The 26,865-nt window shown below is 37.4% G+C and overlaps 1 protein-coding gene across 10 annotated transcripts in view; it reads right to left on the reverse strand.

The window, feature by feature from the left end:
* magi2a (membrane associated guanylate kinase, WW and PDZ domain containing 2a) overlaps positions 1-26,865 on the reverse strand; it is a 314,903-nt gene that overhangs the window by 176,852 nt on the left and 111,186 nt on the right. For all 10 annotated transcript variants that reach the window (XM_067392232.1, XM_067392242.1, XM_067392240.1 and 7 more), the window contains one exon: positions 20,800-20,916. In XM_067392232.1, coding sequence (XP_067248333.1) covers positions 20,800-20,916 — 117 coding nt within the window. The remainder of the gene's footprint in view (positions 1-20,799; positions 20,917-26,865) is intronic.

Below are 26,865 nucleotides of genomic sequence, written 5' to 3' on the forward strand. Positions count from 1 at the left end.
TATCACTTTATTGTTTCCATAGTGACAAGTCATTACTTGTCATGTGACACACCACAATAGAGTGCCTCAGGGATGACGTGTTTTTGTAGGCAAAACCCGGAAGCGAGTTAGCATTTTTGGACTTCCGGTTCCAACGCCGTGAAGTCTATGGGTTTTTTGAATGGGTTTTTGCTAAATCGCCTGAAATAAGGTCTGTGGTTAACAAAGCCTCTAAATACTTTCACGTTTTGATCTATGACATAAAACACACCAGTTATAACCCACTTGTGATTTTTTTAAACCTTTACTGTGTCTTAAAAACGGTGGTTGCTAACAAGTTGCTAAAAGGGACTACTTCCTTTGGCGGGGACTTTAGACGTCATTTGGACAGCATTTCTCATGAAAAAGTGGATAAGTATTCATACACAGAGCAGATCATAATCAGCGAGCATGTTTATAAATAAAGTTGTTTTCTAAATAAAGTCTGAGGAAGCTTGGTGGTGACGACGTTGATCCGCGACCATGGTGTGCTGTAGTCCGTTTATAGCCTACTGTTAACTTTTTATATCTGACGACTTTATTTAGGCTTCAAAATGTATGCATGTTGTGTTAACTTGTAAAGATAAAACGTGTAAGTGTCATAACCCTTTGTTAAACACAGAGCTTATTTTCTGTGATTTTCCAAAAGTCTATGGGAAAAATGCATAAGATTTCAATCAATGAAACCTGTGCGGCGCTAACTTCCGGGTTGGTCTACAAAAACACGTCATCCCTGGGGTACTCTATAGATATAAGACTCACAATCTGCTTTTTTTTTTTTTCTTTTTGAATCAAAATATTCACAAATAGTCAAGAAATTTCTCTTATATTCCGATTGTCAAATATGTACAAGTGGATGCGTTTGCTGTTTAAACACCTTTATAATGATTGCGTTAGTTACTATGCATGCGCAATGTTAGTTTGCGCCGCAGTATAGAGATCTGTTGGATTTATGACACGTGAATTCATCCACTTTTCTGCCAAAATACATGAAAGTAAGTGAGCCGGTGAACTAGGAGAAGAATAGAGTAAACATTAAAGTTTCTTACACAATGTGAATCTGATACGAATAAAACGTGTCATCTAATTATAATGGAAGGGATAGTTATTGCCGCTTCTATAGACATCCGTGTTTATTTTACAAACTGTAAATGTATTGTTTTGTTAGTCTTATGTGTATTTAAATGTCTGAAAATTAAAATAAACATTATGTGGTTGAAAACACTGCATATTTGTGACATATGAAAAGTGCTGCGCATTTCCATCTATGGTTTAGTGCCAGCAAAAGCGCACAAGCACATTTGAAATTAGCAGTTGATCATGTGATGACTGACCATTCTAATCACACCAGCGTGACCGTACAAGTCAAAGAGTTATAATAATACACAAGTTTCAATAGAAACTATTTTATTTTACATTGTAAGTGTCACATCTGTTTTTGATTCCTGTTTTCGGTTCATGTCTTTTATTTTGAATATTGTCATTGTCATGTTTCCTGTTTTGTCATGTGATTCCTCTGGGTAATGTGTCATCATCTCATTGGTTTATTGTCTTGTCATGTGGCTATCAGTTCTGTCTTCTCATTGGTTCATTGTCTTGATTACCTTCAGGTGTGTCTGGTTAAGGTACTTTCACCATGTAATTGCCGTAATTACGAGATTACGACTTGTAAAAAACATTCACGTCCTCATAGAACTCGTAATTACAAGACCGCTGTACCACCTGTCCTCTGCAGATTGCCATTGATAGTGTTGCCATAAAAACGCATAATTCAGAGTCCGAGGACATGAACAGCTCAGAGTAGAATGTCACGTGTTGTCATTTTGTAATTACAGTAATTGCGACATGGCGTGAACACAGCATTAGTCATTTGTCCATGTGTATAAATAGCCCTCATGTTTCCATAGTCTCTGTTGTGAGTTTTGTCAAGCCTGTTCATGTTCAAGTCTGATCAAGTTCAAGTGCTCCTATTAATGCATTGCTAATTTCTTTTTATTTTGCATCTGTTTTTGCACATGGGTTCTCTATCTTGGCTCACCTTCAGTGGACTAAAGGAAAACCAAAGGAAGATGTCGAAATTAATTTTAGCACTAATCAATATATTTACAGTAAGTCGATGTTACAGGAATGTGATGTTTTGAGTGTATCATGGTTATTGTCTCATAATTATTTATTAGATTGTGTGCTTTGGCCAATTAAAAGGCACTGTCTCATCGTTATTCATGACACCACGTGACCTTTTGCTATGAATGGAGCACAGAGAGTTGTGTTCTATCTCCCTTTTTTCAAAACGTGGTGTGAAATGACTTGCTAAAATGGATGGTTTTATGACACTTTAATGTACACTCACACACAAGCACATTTATCTATGCATAAACAAATATGCAAACAAAGAGAGATGATTGTTTGGTTGGTAACCCGTTCTCAGCGCTGGTATCATGCCCAGTTCATTTCACCATACAAGTGTTTGAACAAACAATCGATCTGTTCGTTGCTCCTTCACTGAGCATATACCTGTTCCACACACACACAGACACACTCACTCACTCTAAGTCCAAAAACACTGCATATACACACAGTGTGGTCCAAAGAGAGTGAAACTTCATCCTTCAATAATCAGCAATGCCACTGGGCTGACATCATGTCTGTCTCCATGGTGACGCCTCTGCCGGTCGGAAATCCGCTAGGAGAAAGGCTGCGGCAGCCGTGAGTGTCAGGAAACAACCGGCATGGAATACTAAGCATGTTGAGGTTAATGTTTGCGCACTCGCCTATAGGCGCCCATGCGAATCAACACATGCATGTACATTTCACTTTTTTTACGGAATCAGAAATGTCAAGCTGATATTAAAATCATTATAATTAATGAAAAGGATGCAATACAGATACAAATTAAGCGCATTTGTCTTGTTTTTCTGAGCTGAACAAGTACTACCTCTCCATCCATCTCCAGTGCTCTAACGTCCTGCACACTGTTTGGCACTTGATCTGTCGGTTCTACTGGGACATTCTTGTATTTTTAACTTCCTTTGACCCAATTGTGACAAAGAAGTCAAGCAGCTATTTATAGCCACACAAAAAGACAGATTTGAACTCCAGTGAATTCTGATTTGCCTCGAATTAAATGCACGTTCAAAGGGAACGTAAACTGCTGCTGATCAAATTAGCAGTCTACAACAAAAGCACATATGCATACAAATTAGCTGTGGCTTCAATTAGGAGAAATTCATTTCAAAAGCTAACACAGATCAATTTTAACATTTGTAAAGACCAATGTGAGTGGAGCAAAAGTTGTTTCCACAATGCTACATTTTTCTTTTTAATGGAATTAATGGAACCTTTCCAATACACTAAAGGTTCTTTTTAGTGGAAAAAAGTTCTTTAGATTATTAAAATGTCATCACAGTCTTATAGAAATTCGTAACTATTTTACATTTTGCCAAATTGGTGGAGAATTTGTATGAACTCGTTCAATCTCATTCATGCGTTTTCATGTGATCTGATTATGTCTCACTGATGATTATGTTTAGGAGTGGACCTTAATTCTTACTTTTTATCTTAAATTGTAAATTTTTTTCGTAGAAATCAAATCATACAAATTCACATAACCAATTGATGAAATTATTTCAGTAGCACTTTATTTTACAGTCCTGTGCTGTATTTATACCACTCAAAAAATTAAAGGAACACTTTTTCAGAGAATAGCATCAAGGGTTTGTTAATCAGTTTCAGCTGCTTTGGTGTTAATGAAATTAACAACAGGTGCATGAGACGACCCCAAAAACAGGAATGGTTTTACAGGTGGAGGCCACTGACATTTTTTCCCCCTGCTCATTTTTTCTGACTGTTTTTCACTATTTTTGCATTTGTGATACCTGGACCCTACAGAGGTTGCACAGGCAGTCCAACTCTTCCAGGATGGCACATCAATACGTGCCATTGCCAGAAGGTTTGCTGCATCTCCCAGCACAGTCTCAAGAGCATGGAGGAGATTCCAGGAGACAGGCAGTTACTCTAGGAGATCTGGAAAGGGCCGTAGAAGGTCCTTAACCCATCAGCAGGACCGGTCTCTGCTCATTTGTGCAAGGAGGAACAGGATGAGCACTGCCAGAGCCCTACAAAATGACCTCCAGCAGGCCACTGGTGTGAATGTCTCTGACCAAACAATCAGAAACAGACTTGATGAGGGTGTCCTGAGGGCCTGACGTCCTCTAGTGGGCCCTGCGCTCACTGCCCGGCACCATGGAGCTCAGTTGGCATTTGCCACTGAACACTAGAATTGTCAGGTCCGCCACTGGTGCCCTGTGCTTTTCAGATGAGATGATTCACATGTGACAGACGTGAAAGAGTCTGGAGAAGCCGTGGAGAACGCAGGTCCTGGGTTCCTCCTGGTGCACGACAATGCCTGGCTTCATGTGGCAAGAGTATGCAGGCAGTTCCAGGAGGATGAAGGAACTGATACCATTGAATGGCCCCCACGCTCGACTGACCTAAATCCAATAGAACACCTCTGGGACATTATGCTTCGGTCCATCCAATACCACCAGGTTGTACCTCAGACTGTCCAGGAGATCAGTGATGCCCTGGTCCAGATCTGGGTGGAAATACCCCAGGACACCATCCGTCATCTCATTACGATGAAATTTCAGCAAAATGGACTAGCCTGATGCATCATTTTTTCACTTTGATTTTCGGGGTGTCTTTGAATTCAGTCCTGTAGGTTGATCATTTTCATTTCCATCAAACGATGTGGCATCCTTTCATTCTTAATACATTACCCAGTCCATATCAGTATAGATATACAGCACTTCCTTCCACCCTATATACAGTGTATATACTATGTACTTACTATATTAAATACAATAACTGGTAATAACTAGATACTAAACATGAACCCTAAACCTAACCTTAACCCATGTAGTTAACTTAATTGTATTGCCCAGCATTTTCTTAGGTAAGTACATTGTAAGTACACGTAAGTGCACATACTGTCAAATAAAGTTCAAGTATCATGAGATGCGGTTGAAAATGTTCTTCACATTAAGAAAAAAAAAAAAAAAAAATCAGTTATTTTAAGAACTGTTTACTGAAAGGTTCTTTGGATCCCAAAATGGTTCTTCTGTGGCATTGCTCTGAAAACCCTCTTTTGGAACCTTTGTTTTTAAGAGTATATGGTTGCTAGGTGGCCACTAGAGTTGCTATAATATTCTAGTCCTGAGATATGGCTTGGTTCCATTATTAAATGTAAGTATATTGGATTTTTCTTCATCTGACAGGCAAAACTCATAAACATAATTCAAACAAACACCACTAATCATTATATTCTAAACTAATTTCTCTTGAACTGCCCGTACAACACAGACAGGCAGGTGAACAGGCAGAACCAGCACACTTTATGACTGCTGCAGAGCTGTCCAGCTTTTGATTAGCAATGCAATTTTTCTGGGCTCCCTGGGCTTCGCTGGAGAGCTTGATTCAGTGGTCACACACTCATGGCGCTCACATGCAGAGGCTTGTGAGCCCGTGGGCTTCACAAACGGCTGTAAATATTCCTCAAAGTGCAAAGTCCACATCAAGGCCTGACTAAATCACCTCAATCATTCTTTCTCGTTTGTTGTCCAGATATTGATCTCTGTCTCTCTCCCTCTTTCTCTCTTGTCTCTTGCCCCAGTAAATCTTCAGCAGGCTTTAATGCTTTAATTGGAAGCAGAGGCCATTGTCTCAGAATAGGCTCATTTGCCAGATGCTTACAGCAGTAAAAAGAAATTGGGTTAACCCAAAATGAAAATAGAAAGAATAAGACAGATAAGGGGTGAATCCAAAATCCACTTTTGAATCCAAAGTTGATCATTTGATGTAAAACATCATGACCATGGTGTCAAAAAGCAGACTCACCTGCTATATTTCGACATGGCAAAAGCATTGGCGACATACTTGCAGTTGCTCAATCACATCTACATGCAGTCAAACATATGCATCTGCTGAGAGAAGGCACTTACCTTTCACAAGTATCAATCTTGAGATTCTAATTACACCAATCAAGATAACAGGACTTTAATTGTCACTTGAGATCATAAACAGATTAACTCACAGGCCTATTGGGCATCTGCCCAGGGCACCAGCCCGGAAGGGGGCACTCATGAACCAAAGCAACAGTTAATATTTAATATGTACATATTTAAATGTATTATAAAATACTAAATCAAATATTATTTATAAATCCATGTGTTTAGACAATTTAGGTGAAAGAAAAAGAATAATGATAGTCAAATCAAATAATAAAATACCAGTCAAAGAGATAATGAATTACACTATATAAATCTATAAATTGTATACATGCCTATATTTTTAAATGAAAGGATGTCATTCTTGAATTAAGATGTTTTAAATGTTAAATAATAACCATAAAATGTTAAGCAAATGCATTAAATTATGCATAATTACATGCAACTAACCCAAAACCAAACTAAACCTATAGTAAGAACATGTTGTTTATTAATATTACTCAGTAGTTACACTGTAACATGAACACTCTGGCTGTAAAATGCAACTGAATGATGTAATTGTATCACTTTGTGCTGATGAGACACTGGCTTTGGCACAGTGAGACATCCAGGCCATGCTGATGTCCTGAACCTCTTTGATTTAGCATTTCCTCATCAAGTCTGATACAGTGACTATTATCTTCACTAACACAATCTCTTTTCTTCTCCACTCACCCTTCTTTGTTTATTTTCTGGAAGGTGCTTAGAAGTACTGCTGCATAAATGTTCATTACGCAGTCTGATTCCACACAGCGCTGGCCATACATGATCATTCAACAATGCCGTAAATGGGCTGCAACGTGAAAAACACTGATACAAACACACGCTGCTGTGCCTCAGTGGTGCTCATTCAACATCATAAGTGTAAGTGACCCAGTCTCAGCCAACAACCCTCTTAAGCAAAACATCACACTTTATATTTACTTACGCTATGATCCACTGACAAATCCACTCCTCCCACAAGTACATACTCACTCACATACACTATACACTCAGCATGAGCTCATTCATTCTTTCTACTGATAAACAAACTCAAATATATCTATCTGCTCTGCATATATTGATTGATAGGCAAAATACATATTGGTGGGGTCTTCTGCTGAACAGAATACTTGGAATAAAACTAAATAAATAAAAGGTAACACTTCACAATAAGGTTAATTTGTTAACATTAGTTAATGTATTAACTAACATGAACTAACCATGAGCAATACATTTGTTACTATATTTGTTCATCTTTGTTAACGTTAAAAATACAGCTGTTCATAGTTTGTTTATGTTGGTTCACAGTGCGCTAACCAAAGTTAACAAATACAGCTCTTAATTTTAATAATGTATTAGTAAATGTTGAAATTAACATTAAGATTAATAAACGCTGTAGATTTGCCAAAACGTAAAATAGTTAATTCTTCTCATGGTATCAGGGCATTCTCTTCTGCAATCTGATTGATTAGATTATGAAAAGTGAGCATTACAAATGCATTATCATTACAGTCTTGTGAATACAAACACACACAGAGCAAGTACAGGAACTTGCTACTGCCAATACATACGCTGCACCGAGTAAGACATAGTGCTGCTGCACAAATAGCATATGTCAGTAACCCATAGCAGGTCTATACAGGTGGAGCTGGGGAAGGTGGAGGGTTTTACAGGAACTCTGAAACTGCTATAGTGAATGTAACCAGCCATTTAAATGTGTGAACAGCAAACTCACTGGCTGCAGAAGTGACATGGACCAATCAGCTTGTGCCAAATAGTTATGTAACAGTATGTATATATATATATATATATATATATATATATATATATATATATATATATATATATATACAGATTAATCAAACTTTTTTTTTCTTTTTTTTTTTGAGATTTAAATGGGTGCTGTCTGGAAAACTACAATGTATTTGAACTATTTGCAAATTCTATTTTTTATTTTAACATATGCTTACATTCACTCCTAATGATATGCCTAATATGCAAAATGGCTCTGTTAATGTTTCTTGTCTTGTCACATTGAATTACGAATTACATTAATCATGTAAATTATATCTTTTCAATGCAACATTTGACAAAAAAGTCAAGTAGTTTGTATTACTAGATTAGTGCCAGTCTTTCAACATCTTTATCCAAAACAGTTGTTATTGCCTATACTGTAAATGTTTAGCTAGCCTATATCTTACCTTGAATTCTTTCACCATTAAAACCGAAGCATTGTTTTCGGTTAACAGTAAAGCCTGTCTTATTTGATTGGCCCTGTCAATAATTTTGACATTGACGAGAGCTGTTAGACTGCTGAGGAAAACCAGTTTAAAAATTTCTGAATTTGGGGCCTCGCATCCACTAACTTACAATGGTCCTGTGTACAGTCACACTTGGGAACATTGTAGAAATCAGCCAATCATATTAGAGCTCATAACTTTAGCCAGCTCTAGCCGCTTTTGAGTGCAATCCGCATCACAAGGTCTTTGAACTCTCTGTGTGCATGGTCTCAAGTCTGAGACTACCTTCTCAGAAGCAAGATTAAAGAGTCTGTTCTTAGGCGGTTTAGGATGTTTTCAAGCCTTACCATCATTCATATTCATCACAAGCCTGTCCTCTAAGTCATAAAGTCACTAGCTAACTTTTAAGTGTCTGACATTCATTCACAGTGCAGGCCTCACTTTACCACCTCTTCATAAGCAGAGTTTTCTCAGAGCTTATGAATATCAATATAGCCCTCGGGTAAGTAAAATCACTTGAGCCGTAATGGCACAGTTTGTCTGGTAAGTTTCAATTATTATGACGGGCTATTCTTTAATAAGCCCACCTCCTGAGTCGATCACAGCCAGAATCCCATAGTAAATCATGGACAAACAAATCACAACCCCAAACTGTTGATATTTACAATTTAAGGATCTGAACTAACTTCTTAATCCTAAGTATTAAACTCTGGACATAAATGATACCTTAAATCAAGTAGCTTGCTGAGGAGAGGTGTGCTATTTTTTTAAGCAGACTTTTTTAATCGGACTTAATGGCAAACACAATACATTTTTTACTGCCACATTTCAAAACATGTAACAAACTGTTGACTGTTTTAAGTTATTTAAAACAACTGGGAACAGGAACCAAACCACAACATTTTTTAAAAAATGTTAACAATGCTATGACAACTACTCAACACACCCTAGTATTGTTTTGGCGAGTTTTGCCAGTGAGATGAAGTCAGGATAATGTTTAACCATCAGTCCTGTAATAAATAACAACAACTAATCAAAGTAATGAAGCTGTCTCATCCTGTTTTGTAGGAACAGAATTTCTCACAATCAAAGCACTTCCTTCCACCCTTCACACACTCAGTTGGCTTGCTGACATCCTCCATTGCCACTTTTTCCTCGTCCTAACATCATAGCACTGGGTTGCGGTAATTACCACACAGAAGCATTATAGTAGCCACACTCACTAAAGCCCAGCAGCCTCTTGAGTTCTGAATCATGCTTTAATTAGACTAAAGAAAGACGCAAGGGACAAGCCACCCTCCAACTTCCACTCCTGCTCTTTTCTTCTAAACTTCATGATTGGTTCACGTTTCCTCCTTTTTTGACCCTATGCCTCCCCTCTTACCCTTTTCTCGAGTTCCTCATGTCTCATCAGGTTCTGGCAGTGAAGTCAAAGGGTTTAGTAAAGTGCTGTGGGGTTATGAATTGATTTGGGTTTTGTTGCTCAATGAGTCACCGGCTCTGAGCTGTACTCTCATGCAGGGATGTGTGTATGTATGTGGGTTGCTTAGCTTTAGTTACTAATTTGTTCCAAGAAGTTGGCTAAATGTGACAAAAACTGCCTTTGGGGGGAGGATGAGAATGTCCTCATTTGTAAAAAATGATTCTAAAGCAAAAGTACATAATATATTTAAATATATTTTAAATAATGCAAAAAGTGTTAATTTAAGTGTATAATATTTCTTCATTTAGATAAGCAATAAAGCAAACATGAGTGTGTTTTAGGGGGTATAGAAAATATTATTTTTCATAAATAATATTTTATAATAATTATAATATTGTCACCATTATGTTCTGTTAGATTCTGTTTTATGGACATTCAGTTTGTCTTCATTTGTCATGTGTCTTTGTTCAGATTCCCATCACTCATCTGTCTCCTGAGTCAATGTCATTATTAGTTCATATGTTTTAGCAGTGTTTGGTTAATTACTATCATTCGTACTTAAGTTGTTCCTTATCCTGCACTCCTCGTCTGGTCACCGTAATACCAATGTGTTTGCACTGCCTTTCTGTCTGTCTGTTATGGATTATAATTAAATGTTTGATGTTTGGAACCTTTATCTCCTGCCTTCGTCTGCATTACTGCAAGCATCATTACAGATGACCGGACCAAGAATGGATTACGCAGCTCAATTCCCTGCAGTGCCTCGTGAGAGCCAGAACTTTTTTATATTCACCGAAAGATTCTGTCATCTTGCACTCACCTGATCCTATGATGACGAGACCCTCAAGTAATTTTTCTGGATCGGGGCCAACTATGATCATCCCATCAACGTCCCAAACACCAACGGACTAAATTAGAGGGAGGCTATCGTTAGGTCTTTGGAGAGCATTGCATCCCAATCCCGGTGGCTCCACCTCTGGCCTCAGATCCCTTCATTGCATCTCGGCCTGTCGACCTGTCGGCTCCACTCTGGCTCCTCCCACCTTTGGCTCCTCCATGGACCCTCGTCCGAGTGACTCCACCGGGTTCCCTTGTCCCACCGGCTCCCCCTTGATCTGTCGTCGCTCTGCCTAAGCCACAGACATCCGGGCCATCTGCTGCGCTCTGTCCCTTCTCCCTGGCAACTTCCTCCCTCTGGAGTCACCTCTGTCCTCGGTCTCACCAGCTTCGGCCTTGTCCTCGGGTAGTCTGGCTCCACCTTCGGCCTCAGATCCCTTCATTCTATCTTGGCCCGTCGACCTGTCGGCTCCGCCCTGGGTCCTCCAAGGTCCCTCATCCGAGTGATTCCACTGGATTCCCTCGTCCCACCGGCTCCCCCTTGGTCTGTCGTCACTCTGCCTACGCCACGGCTGCAGTGGGCTCCTTCCTCCCTCTGGAGTCACCTCTGTACTCGGTCTCACCAGCGTCGCCCCTGTCCTCTGGTACTCTGGCTCCATCTTCGGTGCCCATCTCCGTAACATCGCCTGGATCTCCTTGGTCTGTGCCATCGGTCAGCAACATCTGGGCTCCTCCCTCCCTCACCTCCGCCGTGGGGTGCTCTGGGTCTGTGCCTTTGGACTATTTCCACCATGGTCGCCAAGGGGACGTCGTCTTGTCATCACCACCCCGTTGTGTCGTACTGCCGTCACCAGCCCTTCACCTCATCCTGTCATCTTCCCCCCTCGTCTGCCTCTCACCATCCCTTCTCCATCACCTCGTCTTCCTCCAAAACCCGATATGTCACCATTATGTTCTGGTGGTTTCTGTTTTATGGACAGTCAGTTTGTCTTCATTTTTGTCACATGTCTTTGTTCAGATTCCCTTCACTCATCTGTCTCCTGAGACACCGTCATTATTAGTTCATATGTTTAAGCTGTGTTTGGTTATTACTCTCATTTGTGTTTAGTACCTAAGTTGTTCCTTATCCTGCACTCCTCATCCGGACACCGTAATACCAATGTGTTTGCACTGCCTGCCTGTCTGTCTGTCTGTTATGGATTATAATTAAATGTTTGACGTTTGGAACCTTTATCTTCTGCCTTTGTCCGCATTACTGCAAGCACTGTTACATATATGTACTTATTGTAATAAAGTATGTATATATTACAATAGTATTTATTGTCTGGAAAATATCATTTCCATGACTTTATTACAGTAATTAAAAGAATTTAAAAGGGTATTGTACAGGGACTGGTGGGAGAAACCTATTAATTGAAATTAGAAATATTGTCAAAATACCAAAAATCTTCATGGTCTTGGGACTTATTTTGTACTTATGCAAAATTCTTAAATATTTAATTATGTTCTTAATTATGTATCTTAATTACATTTTTGTGAAATTCTTTCATATAAGGGTATCTCCAAAAAATGAATGTCTCAAGAGTAAAACAACAGTTGAAGTGTCAGACTGTCCTATGTTCAGATTTCCTGAAACACTAGAGCTCATATTAATTCTGTAGTCCCACTCAAGGTCTTATCCACATAAAGTTTTGCTTTTCTCTAGTATTCCCGAGAGGAGACAAGCATATGTGTGTGTGTGTGTGTGTGTGTGTGTGGGGGGGGGGTTTGTTGTGATTGTATGAGTGCATAAGCACAGGTCCAGTGGCTTTGAATAATGGATGGGGCTCATGTTTGTTTGAAAGTGCGCCATTTCTCCTCAGCTGAAATGCGTCGCTGCATGAATATTAATGGAGTGGAGTGTTTTGTCCATCTCTACACTACCATCCCACTCCACGCAAATCACTCTTAGATGCATTAAAGAGTGGCAAAAATACCCAAATGTCCACTGTCCATAGATATACACTTTAAACTCTCCATACAATGGCCACATCCTGACTGAAATATATTCACACAAAACACTATGCCACGTTTTTCACAACCTTCTAAAACAGCTGGATTCACCTGAAAAGCAAATCACAAGGGACATACCAATTTGCATACATCTAAAATTTGGCACAGTGTAGACTTTGGATTGACTTCAAATTAGGACCGGACACCTTGAAGGGAGAGTTATGGGAAGATTTTAGTGACTTTGAAAGTAGAAAATTCCTCAGATAATAAGTTTTCATATCATTATGTCACCAAATATCACAATATTCCCTATTTCCAAATTTGGTGCCAAAACTGGTGCTTGGCTGACAGTCCGTGGACCCTCATAGAACTGACTTGCATTTTCCCTATCCAAACTACGATGTAACTATGTTACATCGTATCCTGCCCACAAACAAGTACAGCATTGGCGAAACAATATTAAAAGTCAGATTTCTTCCCTTACTGCATGTGTCTTTTAATGCGAGTCCAACAGTAGAGGCACAGATAGCACAAATAGCCACTGAGTTTCATATGACTCTATAGAGGGTAACAAACACATCACATGTTCTTGTCATTAGAGATCTGACTCTAATAAACATAGTTCAGACTTTGGGGAGTTCAGTGCTTATCAGACCACCATTCAAAAGTTGGGGTTAGTAAGATTTTTTTAAAAGTACCTTGTTCAAAAATGCAGTAGAAACTGTGAAATAGTAATACAATTTAAAATAACCGTGTTCTATTTTAATATATGTTAAGGACAGACAGACAGACAGACAGACAGACAGATAGACAGACAGATAGATAGATAGATAGATAGATAGATAGATAGATAGATAGATAGATAGATAGATAGATAGATAGATTGATTGACTGACAGATTGGCTGATTGATTGATTGATTGATTGGCTGATTGATTGAATGATTGATTGATTGATTGATTGATTGATTGATTGATTGATTGATTGATTGATTGATTGAGTCCAATTACAAGTGTCCATTTGCATGTCTGCACCAAACAATCTCCAAAAGTTACTGTCTGGAATGGAAGTAACTGCAAAGAAGGAACATTCAAGGACAATCAATGAAAACCAGACACATCCACGGGACAGTTTTGTTTAGAGGTTTTTTTTATGAAAGGCTATTTGGGGTACATGTTCTAAAGGATCATGGGGGATCTGTGGTGAAGTTTGGCTGTGTGTGTGTTTACTCCAGGATGGCTTGTGTTGTACTCTGGAGATAAGGAGATTATAATTGGCTCACCGAGTGTGGTTTGCATTCGACACTGACTGCAGCTGTGCCACACAGACTTCAGAAAGCTGGCGAGTATGTCAGAGTTAGACATCACTGTCAACAGATTAGACCTCATCCACAACATGAGCTTTAAAAGATAAAGGGTCTCTACCACGGCGTCTGAAATGTATATGAACACATTAAAGAGAGTTTAGGAGATCTGTAATCATGACTAGGACAGGAATACTACGATAATTCCTAAACCACATGCAATCAAAACTGCAGTTTTGAGGCTTTTAGATCAGCATGTTAGCTTTGAGGCTAATCTAGATGTTAGCATACTATTAAAAGTTGACAAAAACACTTTTAGTAAATATTTAAACAGTCTCTTTCAGGAAAAGGGTGAAGGATACTAATGATTCATTTTGTTCATAAGGGTGTAGGCCTACACAAATATGATTTGTGATCTGATCTATCAAATAGCTATTAGATATATGTCAGATACATCTTTGTGTTTACATGGAGAAAAGTAGCTCTGGCTACAATGTTTTTCCGCAAGACGTGCAGTTCTGTTTATTAACCGCTAGAGGACCAAAAATCGCGGACTGCAGATTTTATATATATTTTATATATACATAAAATAATAATAATAATAATAATTTTGGGAGGATTGTCCAAAAAAATAATGTCAGAAGGTCCTAAAATGGGTTTCATTTACTTTGGGCAAAATCTTATTTATTATTAGAGTTCTTAACTTATAAGGGGTCAAGGTTTCATGAGAATTACTGTGAGTGCAGAAAAAGAGATTAAAGATAACTCAGAGAGAGAATACATTGTGCTCTAAAGTGTGTTTGAGTGTATCTGCTGTAATGAATCTCTATCTGGACGTAAGCCATGTGGCATGAAAGGCACATCAGTAACAAAAGAAAAATGACCCCTTAGAGTCCAAAACTTAAACACACACATACTTGTCTTTGGTCTCATTCCATGACTTCCTCACTGACCTCATCTGCAGTTAAACGTTTCTTCATCTCACGCCAGGAGCTCTCAGATTCTCGTCCTCCAATCAGAGCACACAATGCACATGCAACTTGGCCAATTATAGCCCTGTTTCGTAAGAGATCTACAACAGCAGCCCCATTTTTTGACTTCCTGTGTATTCATATAAAGGATGGAGGACTTGGTGAAGGAATGAGGTGGAAGGGGGACTAGACGTCACTGGTCTGACGCAGACTGCAGGGGGGTTGGGAGGTGATGACGGCAGTTACCATGGAAACCCTAAAGCCCTCATCATGGCGCTTAAGTACCACAACCGAGACAGAAACAAAATGACATGCCAAAAGAGTGGAAGACAGAGCTAGAAAGAGCAAAAGAGAGGCAGAGATTGACAAACAGAGAGTCAGACAGGTGGATACAGAGAAAGAAAAGGTCAATCAAAACACTAACAGAGATTATAACTGAACAATTAAATGAAAAAGAAGACTGAGATGAAATGGAAAAAAAGAAGGAAAAAGAGCAACTGGTTGAAAGACTAATGTACACTACCATTCAAAGGTTTAAATTAACATGTTAGAAAGATTTCTGAAAGATTGTGTGACATTGCAGACTACAGTAATGATGGTGAAAATCTGAAATAGAAAACAGTGATTTCAAATTTGTAAATATTTCATAATATTACCGATTTACTGTATTTTTGTTCAAATAAATATGGCCTTGGTGAGCACTGAAATCTCTTTCAAAAACAACTCTTTTTTCCGTGGAACACAAAAAGAGAAACTTAGCAGAATGTTTGAGCTGCTCAATGAAAGTGGGCTGTCAAAGTCCAAAAAGGACCAAAATGTGAAAAAGTATTTTATAAATGTGGTTCAAACAACTTGTGCACTATATCATGTTTTGGTAAGCCACACAATAGCTTTAAGCGAGAAAAACTTCATCATCATCATTCACTTTCATTGATGGCAGCTTGGACATGCTGCTAGTTGTAGATATCTGCTAAAAAATCATTCATTTTGTGTTCCACAGAAGAAAGAAAAATCAAAAAAGCATATTTAATCAGTCTTGTTTTCCAGTACAAATATATAAACATCTCTGAAACAAGATCAATTTACTTAAAGGGATAGTTCACCTAAAAGAGGATATTTTAAAGGATGTCGGTAACCAAACAGTTGATGGGCCATATTGACTTCCACGGTATGGGGGAAAAAAATACTGATACCACTGTTTGGTTACCGACATTCTTCAAAATATCTTCTTTTGTGTTCAGCAGAAGAAAGAAAGTCATAGGTTTGGAACAACTTGTGAATAAATGAGGACAGAATTTTCATTTTTGGGTGAACTATCCCTTTAAGAAGAAAAATTGCATGAGATACTAATTGAGATACTTGATACTAATTGAGATACTTGTTTATAATATTAACATATTAAGAAAAAAAAAATATTTTCCTCATCCCATCGGCAAACTGGTTTTGATTGTTTTAAACAAACCTCAGTCAATTTGCCCAGATTTGTTTAGATTTACACATCTAAAAATAAAACACTTGAGATAAATTCTCTGAAAACAAGCCGTAAATAAATGTATCTTGTTTTAAGAATGTTTAGATATTTGTTCTAGAAAAAAAAAAAAAAAACTCAAATAACCTTTTTGCAGTGTGTGCAACATTAACTGACAGTTAAGGTAAAGTCAGGTGAAAACTAAAGCAAAGCCAATTCAGAGAAGGTATAGTTATTAATTTTTGATGAATTGTGCACGATAAGGCCAGGAATGTGTATTAAAGTTACCAGGGTCAATTTAAATTTTATTTTGACTTGAAAGAACTAGATCCTTCCATATCCATGACAAATATAATTAAATCCAATTCAAACAGAGTATCTAGGGAATTAATTCATCGTAATAATCTTCCCTTTAATAACGCAATGTTTAATCTCTCCAAGAATGTGAGCCTTGGAGAATATAAAATGAATCGTATATCCATTTTTGATAACTGGAATGATGAAACCGCTTCTTCAGACTTCTTCAAAGAATCAATTCAGGAGATCTAAAAATGATACTTCAGGCATGTGTGGTCTAAAATGTTGTTTAAAATCAAAATCAGAGCTTTGGATTCGAGGGCAAAGACTTTTACATTCAAGTCTCGCTCAGTAACAAGGGAGTTATAGAGAACTCTAGGTATCGTTAACTGGCAATTCAAGCTTGTTCAATTTTTCAGGTATGTGGGTTTGCTCTGAAAATGTGTCAGACTGTTCGTGGTGGCAGGTGCTTTGGAAAAAGCCTGATCCACATTTCTGTGTTCTGAAGTGAAAATGAGACCTGCTTCAGTCTTGTTATACGAGACTTCAAATGTTCCCTCAAACATTCTGGATTTACAGACTCCACACCGACAAACACACCACCCTTAAAAATAGTTCACCAATATTTCACAAAAAAATGTAAAGTCTGTCATCATTTACTCAAGTCATGTTGTTCCAACAACTATGAACTTCTTCTGTCTATCTTTGGCCAGTCTCTAGTTAATATATGCATTCAATGTATGGGAAAGAGCAGCGTGAACATTCTACAAAACATCTCCTTTTGTGTTTCAAAAAATAATCTGGGTTGGAACGACATGAGGGTGAGTAAATAATGACAGAATTTTCATTTTTAGGTGAACCGTCCCTTTAAAGCTCACTCTTACTTTATAAAATAAAGTGCAAAGTGAATAAAGAAAGACAGGAACACAAGAATGACAATTGCTATGTTCGAAATCACATACTGTAAAGTAGGAACTACACATCTGATTTGAAACTTACTTTGTGATCGTTAAAAAGTATGTTCTATATAGTATGAATGTGTGTAGTATGAATGAAATTCAGACGTTACTACTTCTGCCTTGTTGTCACTGTCATGTGACCGTGGCTTCATGGTGTCCACTGTATGCGCACTTCAGAATCTCGGTAGAAGTAGTAGGTCATCCAGGTACTTTCGGATGCAACAAATATGCACAGTGGTCAACATGGATATGTTTTAGAAAGACACTATCTCTTGTTAGATATTAGAGGACACTGCATCCCCCATTTATAATAGTGCCTCAATTCTCATTTCTGTAGAGGTTCAATGTCAGCACTAACAACTTCTAATGTCACCCTGTCTCCCCCCTTTGTGTGTGTGTGTGTGTGGCAGGCCTAACCTGTCATGGCACCCTAAGCTGTAATAGATCTGCTGAATAATTCATGAGACAGTTCTGTGATTATGAGCATTAATGTCATTACTCAGCAAGCAGCCAATCACACGACTGATAATGTGACGGCAATGGGGACACATCCTCAACTTCCTCTGGAGTCACTGTCTTTCTAGGATTTACACATACACAAACTCAATTCTGCAGTAATAATATTCTGTGAAATATAAACTCTGTTCCAAAATCTAATGGGCTTCAAAAGCAACATCCAAACTAAAATTGACAACCCGATCGCAGGAGAAAATCTAGGTATTTAATGAGAGTGCATTTTTGCACAAATTTGTAAAATGTGATTCACATAAAAATGTACAATTTGTGTGAAAAAAAGTATGATTGTCCATCTCTAATCCCAATCTTAACCTACATCTTAGTGGGATGAGAAAAGACAAAAAAAAAAAAAAAAAAACATATAAATGTACAAATTTATATGAATTTGCAACAAACCAAAATAGCTACAAAAGTGAGCTTCATAAGTGACTGATTTGGTCAGAGTTTGATGATAACAAGTTGCTAAAGTAGTCAGTAACAATAATTTGGGCAGTTTGAGATGATAGCCTGAAAAAAATAGAGCATGCTCATCAGCAGATCTGCACCTCACAATTTTATCCAATGTAATGTTAGCATGATGCTAAGATAACGGCATTGATCTAATAAGTAGTAACACAAATAATTGTTCGATATTTGGGCATTTTGTGATTACCGGTATGAACTGATTACAACAGAGTGTTATGTTAGCAGGATGCTATGTTAAAAGCATGAAATTAGTAATAGGCCAAGTAATATGCCATTTGTGATTATTAGCATGTAGCAGACAAAATAGCACTCACATTGATCAAACGACTGACTCCATTAGCATAATGCTAATCTAAGAACTAGAGTCACACCTCACTATTAAATCCAATAGTTTGACGTTAGCATGTTGCTTAGCTAACAGCATGCAAATTGAAGAGTAACACAACAAATAATTGATTGATATTTGGCCATTTCAAGATTACTGTTTTTTTGCCACACAAAACAGCACTCCTCACGTTTATTAAAGAGTTGATTTCATTAGCATGGTGCTAAGCTAAGAATGTGACAATACAAAAGTAAACAGACTAAATAATTGGACTATATTGTGATTACTGGAATGTGCCAGACAAGAAAGCGATCCTTACATGAATCAAACATGAACCGCACCTCATGACTGATTTTAATAAAGTTTTCTATTAGCATATTGCTATGCTAACCACATGACAATCGTTGGCAGTCTGATAACTAACCTTAAAAATGCATTACAGTCAATTTCTTTTTGTGAATGTAAAGTAAATATTACAAAAATAAAATAAAACGTGTTAATTTGATCTAAACCGTTTGAATACATCTCATTAGCTGTCATTTAACTACATTGTAAACACTACGTACGAAAATTAACCATGGTAAAACCATGTTTTTGGCGCATTGACCACAGAAAACCATAGTTAAACTATGGTTTTAGTAGTTGGTTTTAAAACCATGGTTAATTTGTTGTTACCATGGAATAATGACAAGAACCATGTTTTTTTGGTTGTATTCATAGTAAAACCATGGTTATTTTTATTGAGTAAAAATCCATCCACCATCTTAGAGAAAAATTTTCACCACTTTTCACAGTGGAATTGCCTAAATGAGATATGTTAGAATACAATTATGCTGGCCACCGTTTGAAATGATCTAGCTAGCACACATATATGATGCCCTTAAAATGTTTTCTAAGTAGGCAGCTCACTAGGTTTTAGAACAGAGCTGTTGCATTACAAATGAACGAAAATAAATTTGTATGCATGGGTTTTTCCAAACTATCCAATCTTTCTTCCTCTCTACCTCAATCTTATTTCAAGCTATCAGTGTCCTTGTTTCTTTTTCTCTTGCAAGCGTTCAATGAATCCGACATCTGAGGCATTTCATCTAAGGTCCTCACACCTCAGTCTCATTTTTTTATCGTAATCTCTTGTCAGTCCATCCCTCTCTCTCTCATCTGTATTCTCCAAACCACTCTCTTTCTCCTGGGTACGGATCTCACGTGTCGCTCTCTGGTCTAATGGAATCACAGCTCAGTCTCTCAGCTGGACAGTAATCACTCACACTCTCTCTCTTTCACTCTCTCGCTTGCTCTCACACATAACACAAGGGCTTCACTTGAGCAAAATCCTCACGGAAATCCTTTCAAGTGTCGTGCAGTCCAAACACACAGCATATATTGTGTATTATGTTTCAAAACACCTCTTTAATTGCGGACTACAACTCCAAAAATACAAACTTCACGTCATTATAACTATAAAGACTGGCCAATACTTATGATTTCTATAAAACAGGTGAGAAATTCATAGACTTAGGCTACATTCACACTGTCAGTTTTACATGTGTGAGTCTCGACACGTCTGGTTCAAACAGCAACTTACTTTTGCGTCTTGAATACTGTCAGTATGAACGTGTAACAGGAGTTCAGCCCATATTCTCTTACCAGTAACCATAGCACAATGACCAAAGTAATATCAAAGATGGTCCATAAAATTGAAAAACAACCTAGCAATCACTTAAAAACATGTCAGCAACCACCAAGTGCATCCTAGCAACTCCTTACCAAAGCTTTGCCAACCATCTCATAGAATTGTGGCAGCATCATTGCAAGGTTTCAAAGAATTGTTTATATATTGCAGTGATCAGTCAATATCAGCCAGGACTTCATCAATAAAAAGTCAGTAGCCAGGCCTAGTGGACCAAGCCAATGAGGGTAGCAGTGTCGAAGGCTAAAGAAATCAGGGTGAAGAGTTACTCACAGGGTACTGTACGAAGATAGAGGTTGTCCCGAATAATTTGTTGCAGCTCGTGGTCCAAAGAGCCCTTCTGGAAACGCAGGTTGAGATACTGCCTGAGATCTTTATCCACAACACCTCCTGTAACACACACACACACACACACACACAGGCGGTTAGATGACCCTCTACCGCGATACAATCTCATCTGATAACAGACTCCTTGCCGTTTACTTCACATTCACAATAAACTCTGTGAAGAAATGCTTTTGTGTGCAGTTTTTCTGTAGTAATAAAGGACTCCATTACGTGAATGTGTGTGTAGCCATTCTATTTTCTGGGGAAAAGGCCTGACAATACTGCAGCAAACCATGATTTAGTCACTCTATACAAAAACCTAACCTGAAAGCGATTGCTTGAAGAGCTGTGTGAATACGTCTGTGATAGTTTCCACTTTGTTCTGTGGCCAAAAAGCTTTTTCAGGCTTCTAAGAGGGTCTTTCCTTCCTGTTTCGTTTATTTCTCGTCGATATAAACACACAAAATCATGGATACACACACATTGATATGTTTTCTAGTACATAGAAAAGACTTGGAATCTGAACACATAAGTGTGCAGGGATCCCCATGGGGCACTTCAGTCATAAACACACACACACATACACACGTCGTCATCATTATTACATCCTGTCATGAAATGGGGAGGGGGTTAGAAAATGTGCTTTATCAGCAGACAGACGGATAGAGAGTGAGAATGAGAGGGGGAAAACAGAAACAGAGAGAGATAGATGAGGGCATATGGAAAAAAGCCAGTGAAATATATAGAGCCCCCCAAACACAGACATTTACTGCATTTCTCCAAGTTTCTCAACCAAAAAAAAAAACAAAAAAACAGCAACAACATAAAACACTTTTTTCCAAAGAATATTAAGTAAAATTCACAGTAAAGTTTAAATCCTTAAAGGGCCAGTTCACCTAAAAATAAAGATTTGAGAGTGCGTATATTTAACTGTAATGTGTCGCACTAACAAGTAATAATAATTTCTCCAAATTTCTCAATACCGAAAAAAATAAATAAATAAATAAATAAATAAAAAAAATCAATAAGTACATTTCAAAGTAAGGTTAGATCCTTAAAGGGCAAGTTCACCCAAAAATTAACACTGAAGTATTTGCAAATTAGGAAAAAAAATAAAAATAAAAATTGTTAATCCTTCGAAAAAACGAGTAATTATCACAGTGAAGCTTAAATCTTTAAAAGGCCAGTTCACCAAAAAAATTAACATTTGACCATGAGTATATTAAAACTCGGTGTGTCGAATACTGAAAACATGCAGAATTTCTACAAGTTTCTATAACATCCAAACAAACACGTTTTTGAAAAGCAATAAGTAAAATTCACAGTCTAGCTTACATCCTTAAAGGGCAAAATCACCCAAAAATGAACAGTGAAGTATTTAAACTGAATTTAAATTGAAATTAACATTTTAGTGTGTGTATATTGGTACTCTCAGTTATGAATACAAATATTTGAGATCTACGAATAAAATTTGATATCTACGTTGGAGCGTACAATTCAGAGAATATAGACTTTATTATTATTATTTTAAATCTAGATCCTCACACAAAGTGATCATATATCTTTGGAAGACTTGGAATACAGTGCACAAGTCATATGGACATATTTTATGATGCTTTTATGGCATTCAGTGACAATTCCAGTCCCTATCCACTTGAAAGGTGACCACAGCTATCAAACTAAATTTCCAAGTAATAATGGCTCAAATTTTAGTCTGTTCCCCACATAAAGCTGTCATATGCCTTTTATAAGACATGCAAGTCCTACAGATTACTTGTATTATGCTTTTATAGTTCTTTTATTACCTTTTTGGAGCTCAAAATCTCAAGTCCCCATTCACTTTCATTGTATGAAAAAGGGCAGCATGAACATTTTTCAAAATTTCTTAATTTGTGTTCTATGCAAGAAAGAAAGTCAAATGGGGTTAGAAAGAACATGGAATGCTCAATTTTGGGTCAACTTTTCTTGAAACCACAATTTAAATGCACTCAAGCTGGTTGAAACACAAGACATCACCGGCGAAGTCACATGTCGTAAAAACCGAAAAGACAGTATAGAAAAAGACGTCATACTTAGAGACTGTGCTCATGTGGGTTTCAGAAACCAGTTTTTCATGCTTCAAATGTGCACCCACCAAACACACATATCACTGATCGATTCATGTATGCACATCGGTGGATATAAGAACTCCATGTAAAACAAACTCGATGCATTTAGAATAACCTACTTCAGATATACTGGTTAACTAGACATGACAATCATGCTATTTACACATACACACACACACACAATCAGTTAAAGAAAACCTCTGCTTTACAATAAAATCACGTGTTAAAATCCAACCCAGACATCATCGCCACATAGTTCTGTTTGGATGAAACAGGGCAGGAAATTAACGGCAAATGACACACAAATTGATGAGTCTCACAAACTCAGTTCCATGAAGAGAAATAAATAAAGACTGCAGACACTGAAGCCTCAAATCCCTTGCGCACACACACACACACACACTCACACACACGCACACGCACACGTTTCGTCGACTCACAGAGCGCAATGGAACAGCACTTCTCTTGCACGGTTCAGCCAGATGTTGCAGGCGATGATTTGAGCGTGTCTGTGATTGCATGCGTGTGTGTGTGTGCAGTCCAGGTCTCCACAGGTCTGCGGCCACAGTGTGCAGGTTTCCTAGCAGCGTTAGATGGGTTCAGTGCTACAGGCTGTCTCTCTGCACGTTGCCGTAACAGAGAGTGTCGCTCTGCAGTGACCGAGAGAGAGACAGACAGAGAGAGAAAGAGAGGTTGAGCACTGAGACGCTGCAGAAGAAACGTGCCCTAACAGTGGGAACCTATCACAAAGCTCTCTCTCCCTGTGTAAGAGATAGAGGATGGGAAGAGATTCATCGCCCTCTATGGGTGAACAGGAGATGTGCAGCAAAGATTAAATAGATTTTGTACATTTTCTGAAGATGTGTATGGTGCATTATAAGTGCTGGTCGCTCCTTCATAGCCTATATATGATGTAAATGTAAAGCAAATGTAAAAGTACGATCCAAAACCAAATACAACATTCAGCAGACTAGGTTAAGTTCATTTTTTGAAAGAAGTCTCTTATGCACATCAAGGTTGCCTTTACTTGATAAAAAAAATACAAGAATAACAGTAATATTGTGAAATATTATTATAATTTAAAATAGCTATTTTATATTTTAATATATTTTAAAATGTAATTTATTCCTGTGATGACAAAGCTGTATTTTCAGCATCATTACTGCAGTCACATGATCCTTCAGAAATCATTCTAATATGCAGATTTTAATTATTATTATCAATAAACAGTTGTGCTACTTAATGTTTTGTGGAAACCACAATTCTTTTTCAGGATTCTTTGAATAGAAAACAGTTTATTTTTGAACAAAAATCTTTTGCAACAGTAATAAATGTCTGTCACTTTTGATCAGTGGTGGAAAGAGTTCTAAAAATTTGACTTAAGTAAAAGTATTGATACTTAAGAAATCATTTACTTGAGTACTGAAGTAGAAGTACTGAACAATAATATGACTAATCTAAGAGTAAATAAGTAGTTTGCTGAAAAATTAAGTTACTATGTTACAAAGTAGTAAAGTATGTTACAAAGTACATTATAAAGAGACGTTTTGACTGTTGAAAAATGAAGACAACAAACATGATTGCGAGATTATATATCTGTGTTTATAAGTGTTCTTCAAGCCATCTTGGGTATTTTCATAAGAATAATGTATATCTACAATGCAACGCTAATCAACATAGCCTGTATCATAGAATTTTATAACATAGCCCAATATATTTTCTGTTTCACACTGTGTTAAGAAGCAACATGGGACCACAGAGGTTATTTCAAACACAACTGACGTGCATATATAGGCTATAAACCGCGTTCCAAATTATTATGCAAGTGACATATCAGTAAGATTGCAGTACAATAAACATTCAGATTTTAGTTTTTCTGTGAAAATGTTTGTTTTTTTTATTTATCCATGTCTTTTTAGATAACTGGTATCAATCTCAGACAAAATAATTTGTCAGGTCTATGGAAACCCTACTTAGAGGTTGTTCCACATTATTAAGCAAGTTATGGTTCTCATGCAATATGGGGAGGAAGAAAGATCTTTCTGAAGATGAAAAGCATGAAATGGTGCAATGTTGTGCAAAAGGCATGAAAACAACTAATATTGTGTGAAAACTGAATGGAGATTATCGAATTATCATAAGATTTGTGAGTGATTTAGAGCACAGCAGAACTCGGTCAGATAAAGGCTTATTAATGAAAGTTTCTGTCAAAAAAATTTATTGTATTAAAAGGGCAGCTATAGTTGGCTGGTAGGCTGGCAGTTATGTGTAAAATTGCATTTCAGCCATCACTAACCAAACCTCACAAAAAGAAACATTATCAGTGCGTGTAGAAATACATTTTCAAACAGTTTTATTGCCGTGGCGTTTTTTACAGCATGGGATAATGCATAGTGCATTTGATTTCAGAATACACTATCCTCCTTTTTATACCATAGCTGAAAATGGCCAGTTATGAATTCCACATATCTTGATGAAGTAATTTTGACACCCTCAGAGACCCTAAAGGGACCTTCCATCTCACTTCCCAGTATTCCAGCCCAAATCATCACCCACCAGCTCCTTGATGACATCGCAGTCTTGTTGGAACGTGGTGGCCATTCACCAACCATCCAGAAATCCATCCATTTAGACCATCCATTGTATTACGGCATTAGTCAGTGAATAAAACTATTTAAAAATGAGTCTTCATGTATTTCTAAACTCACTGTAAATGTTTCTGTTTGTGAGGTTTGGTTTGGAGTGGCTGAAGTGCATCTTTACGCACAACTGCCAGCCAGCATGGAGAGCTTCTTGACAATCCAGAGACACCATCAGCGTCAAAAACCTGTTTGCTGCTCAACATTGGCTTTTTTTATAGCTGCCCTTTTAATACATTACATTTTTTTGACAAAAACTTTCATTAATAAAACCGAGTTCTGCTGTGCTCTAAATCACTCACAAATCTTATGATAATTTGATAATCTCCATTCAGTTTTCACACAATTTTAGTTGTTTTCATGCCTTTTGCACAACATTGCACCATTTCATGCTTTTCATCTTCAGAAAGATCTTTCTTCATCCCATATTGCATGAGAACTGTGACTTGCTTAATAATGTGGAATAACCTCTAATAGGGTTTCCATAGATCTGGCAAATTATTTTGTCTGAGATTGATACCAGTTATCTAAAAAGACATGGATAAATAAACAAACAAACATTTTCTGAGAAAAGCTAAAATCTGAATGTTTATTCTACTGAAATCTTACTGACATGTCACTTGCATAATATTTTGAAACACGGTGGATAGTGCTTTTGGAGCAAAACATATTAATATTAATCTCATACTGATATTAATCTCATAAATTTTTATGTTTGACACTATGCCAAGCAAACAAACTAGCTATTCCTGTTGCTAAGAGCAATTGTTTACTAATTTTGAAAAGTAGGTCCACGTAAGATAATTTGAATGTTTGGGATTAAAACAGTATGAACAGAAAAGTGTCAGTAAAAAATAAAGTGGGGTACGAGTTAACATGTTAAATAAAATGCTCTTTTTTCCATTCTATCGACAATGTGCTGGAAGCCCACTGTTGCTATAGTATCAAACTACACTTTTACATGCATCTGATTGACAGATAAATCATGCAATCTTATTTCACTGTTACTAATGTTGAGGTTATGTCAGTTTCATACAAAATTTACTTTGTGCATTCAGTTTAACTATATTGTTAAGGAAGGCAAGCTGTATTTTAAACACATACATTGTTCTTGCTCCATCCATGCAATAACTGCATCCTTTTATGAGCCAAGTTTTCTATTTAGTTCAACTGCTCAGTGATCTGGTAATATCAATGGTATGATCCATTTCAGGAGCTACCAAAATTAGAATATGAGCATAGCTCACTTACATGCACTAAAATAT

The sequence above is a fragment of the Chanodichthys erythropterus genome, chromosome 8 (genome assembly GCF_024489055.1).
Source record: "Chanodichthys erythropterus isolate Z2021 chromosome 8, ASM2448905v1, whole genome shotgun sequence".
Classification (NCBI taxonomy): domain Eukaryota; kingdom Metazoa; phylum Chordata; class Actinopteri; order Cypriniformes; family Xenocyprididae; genus Chanodichthys; species Chanodichthys erythropterus.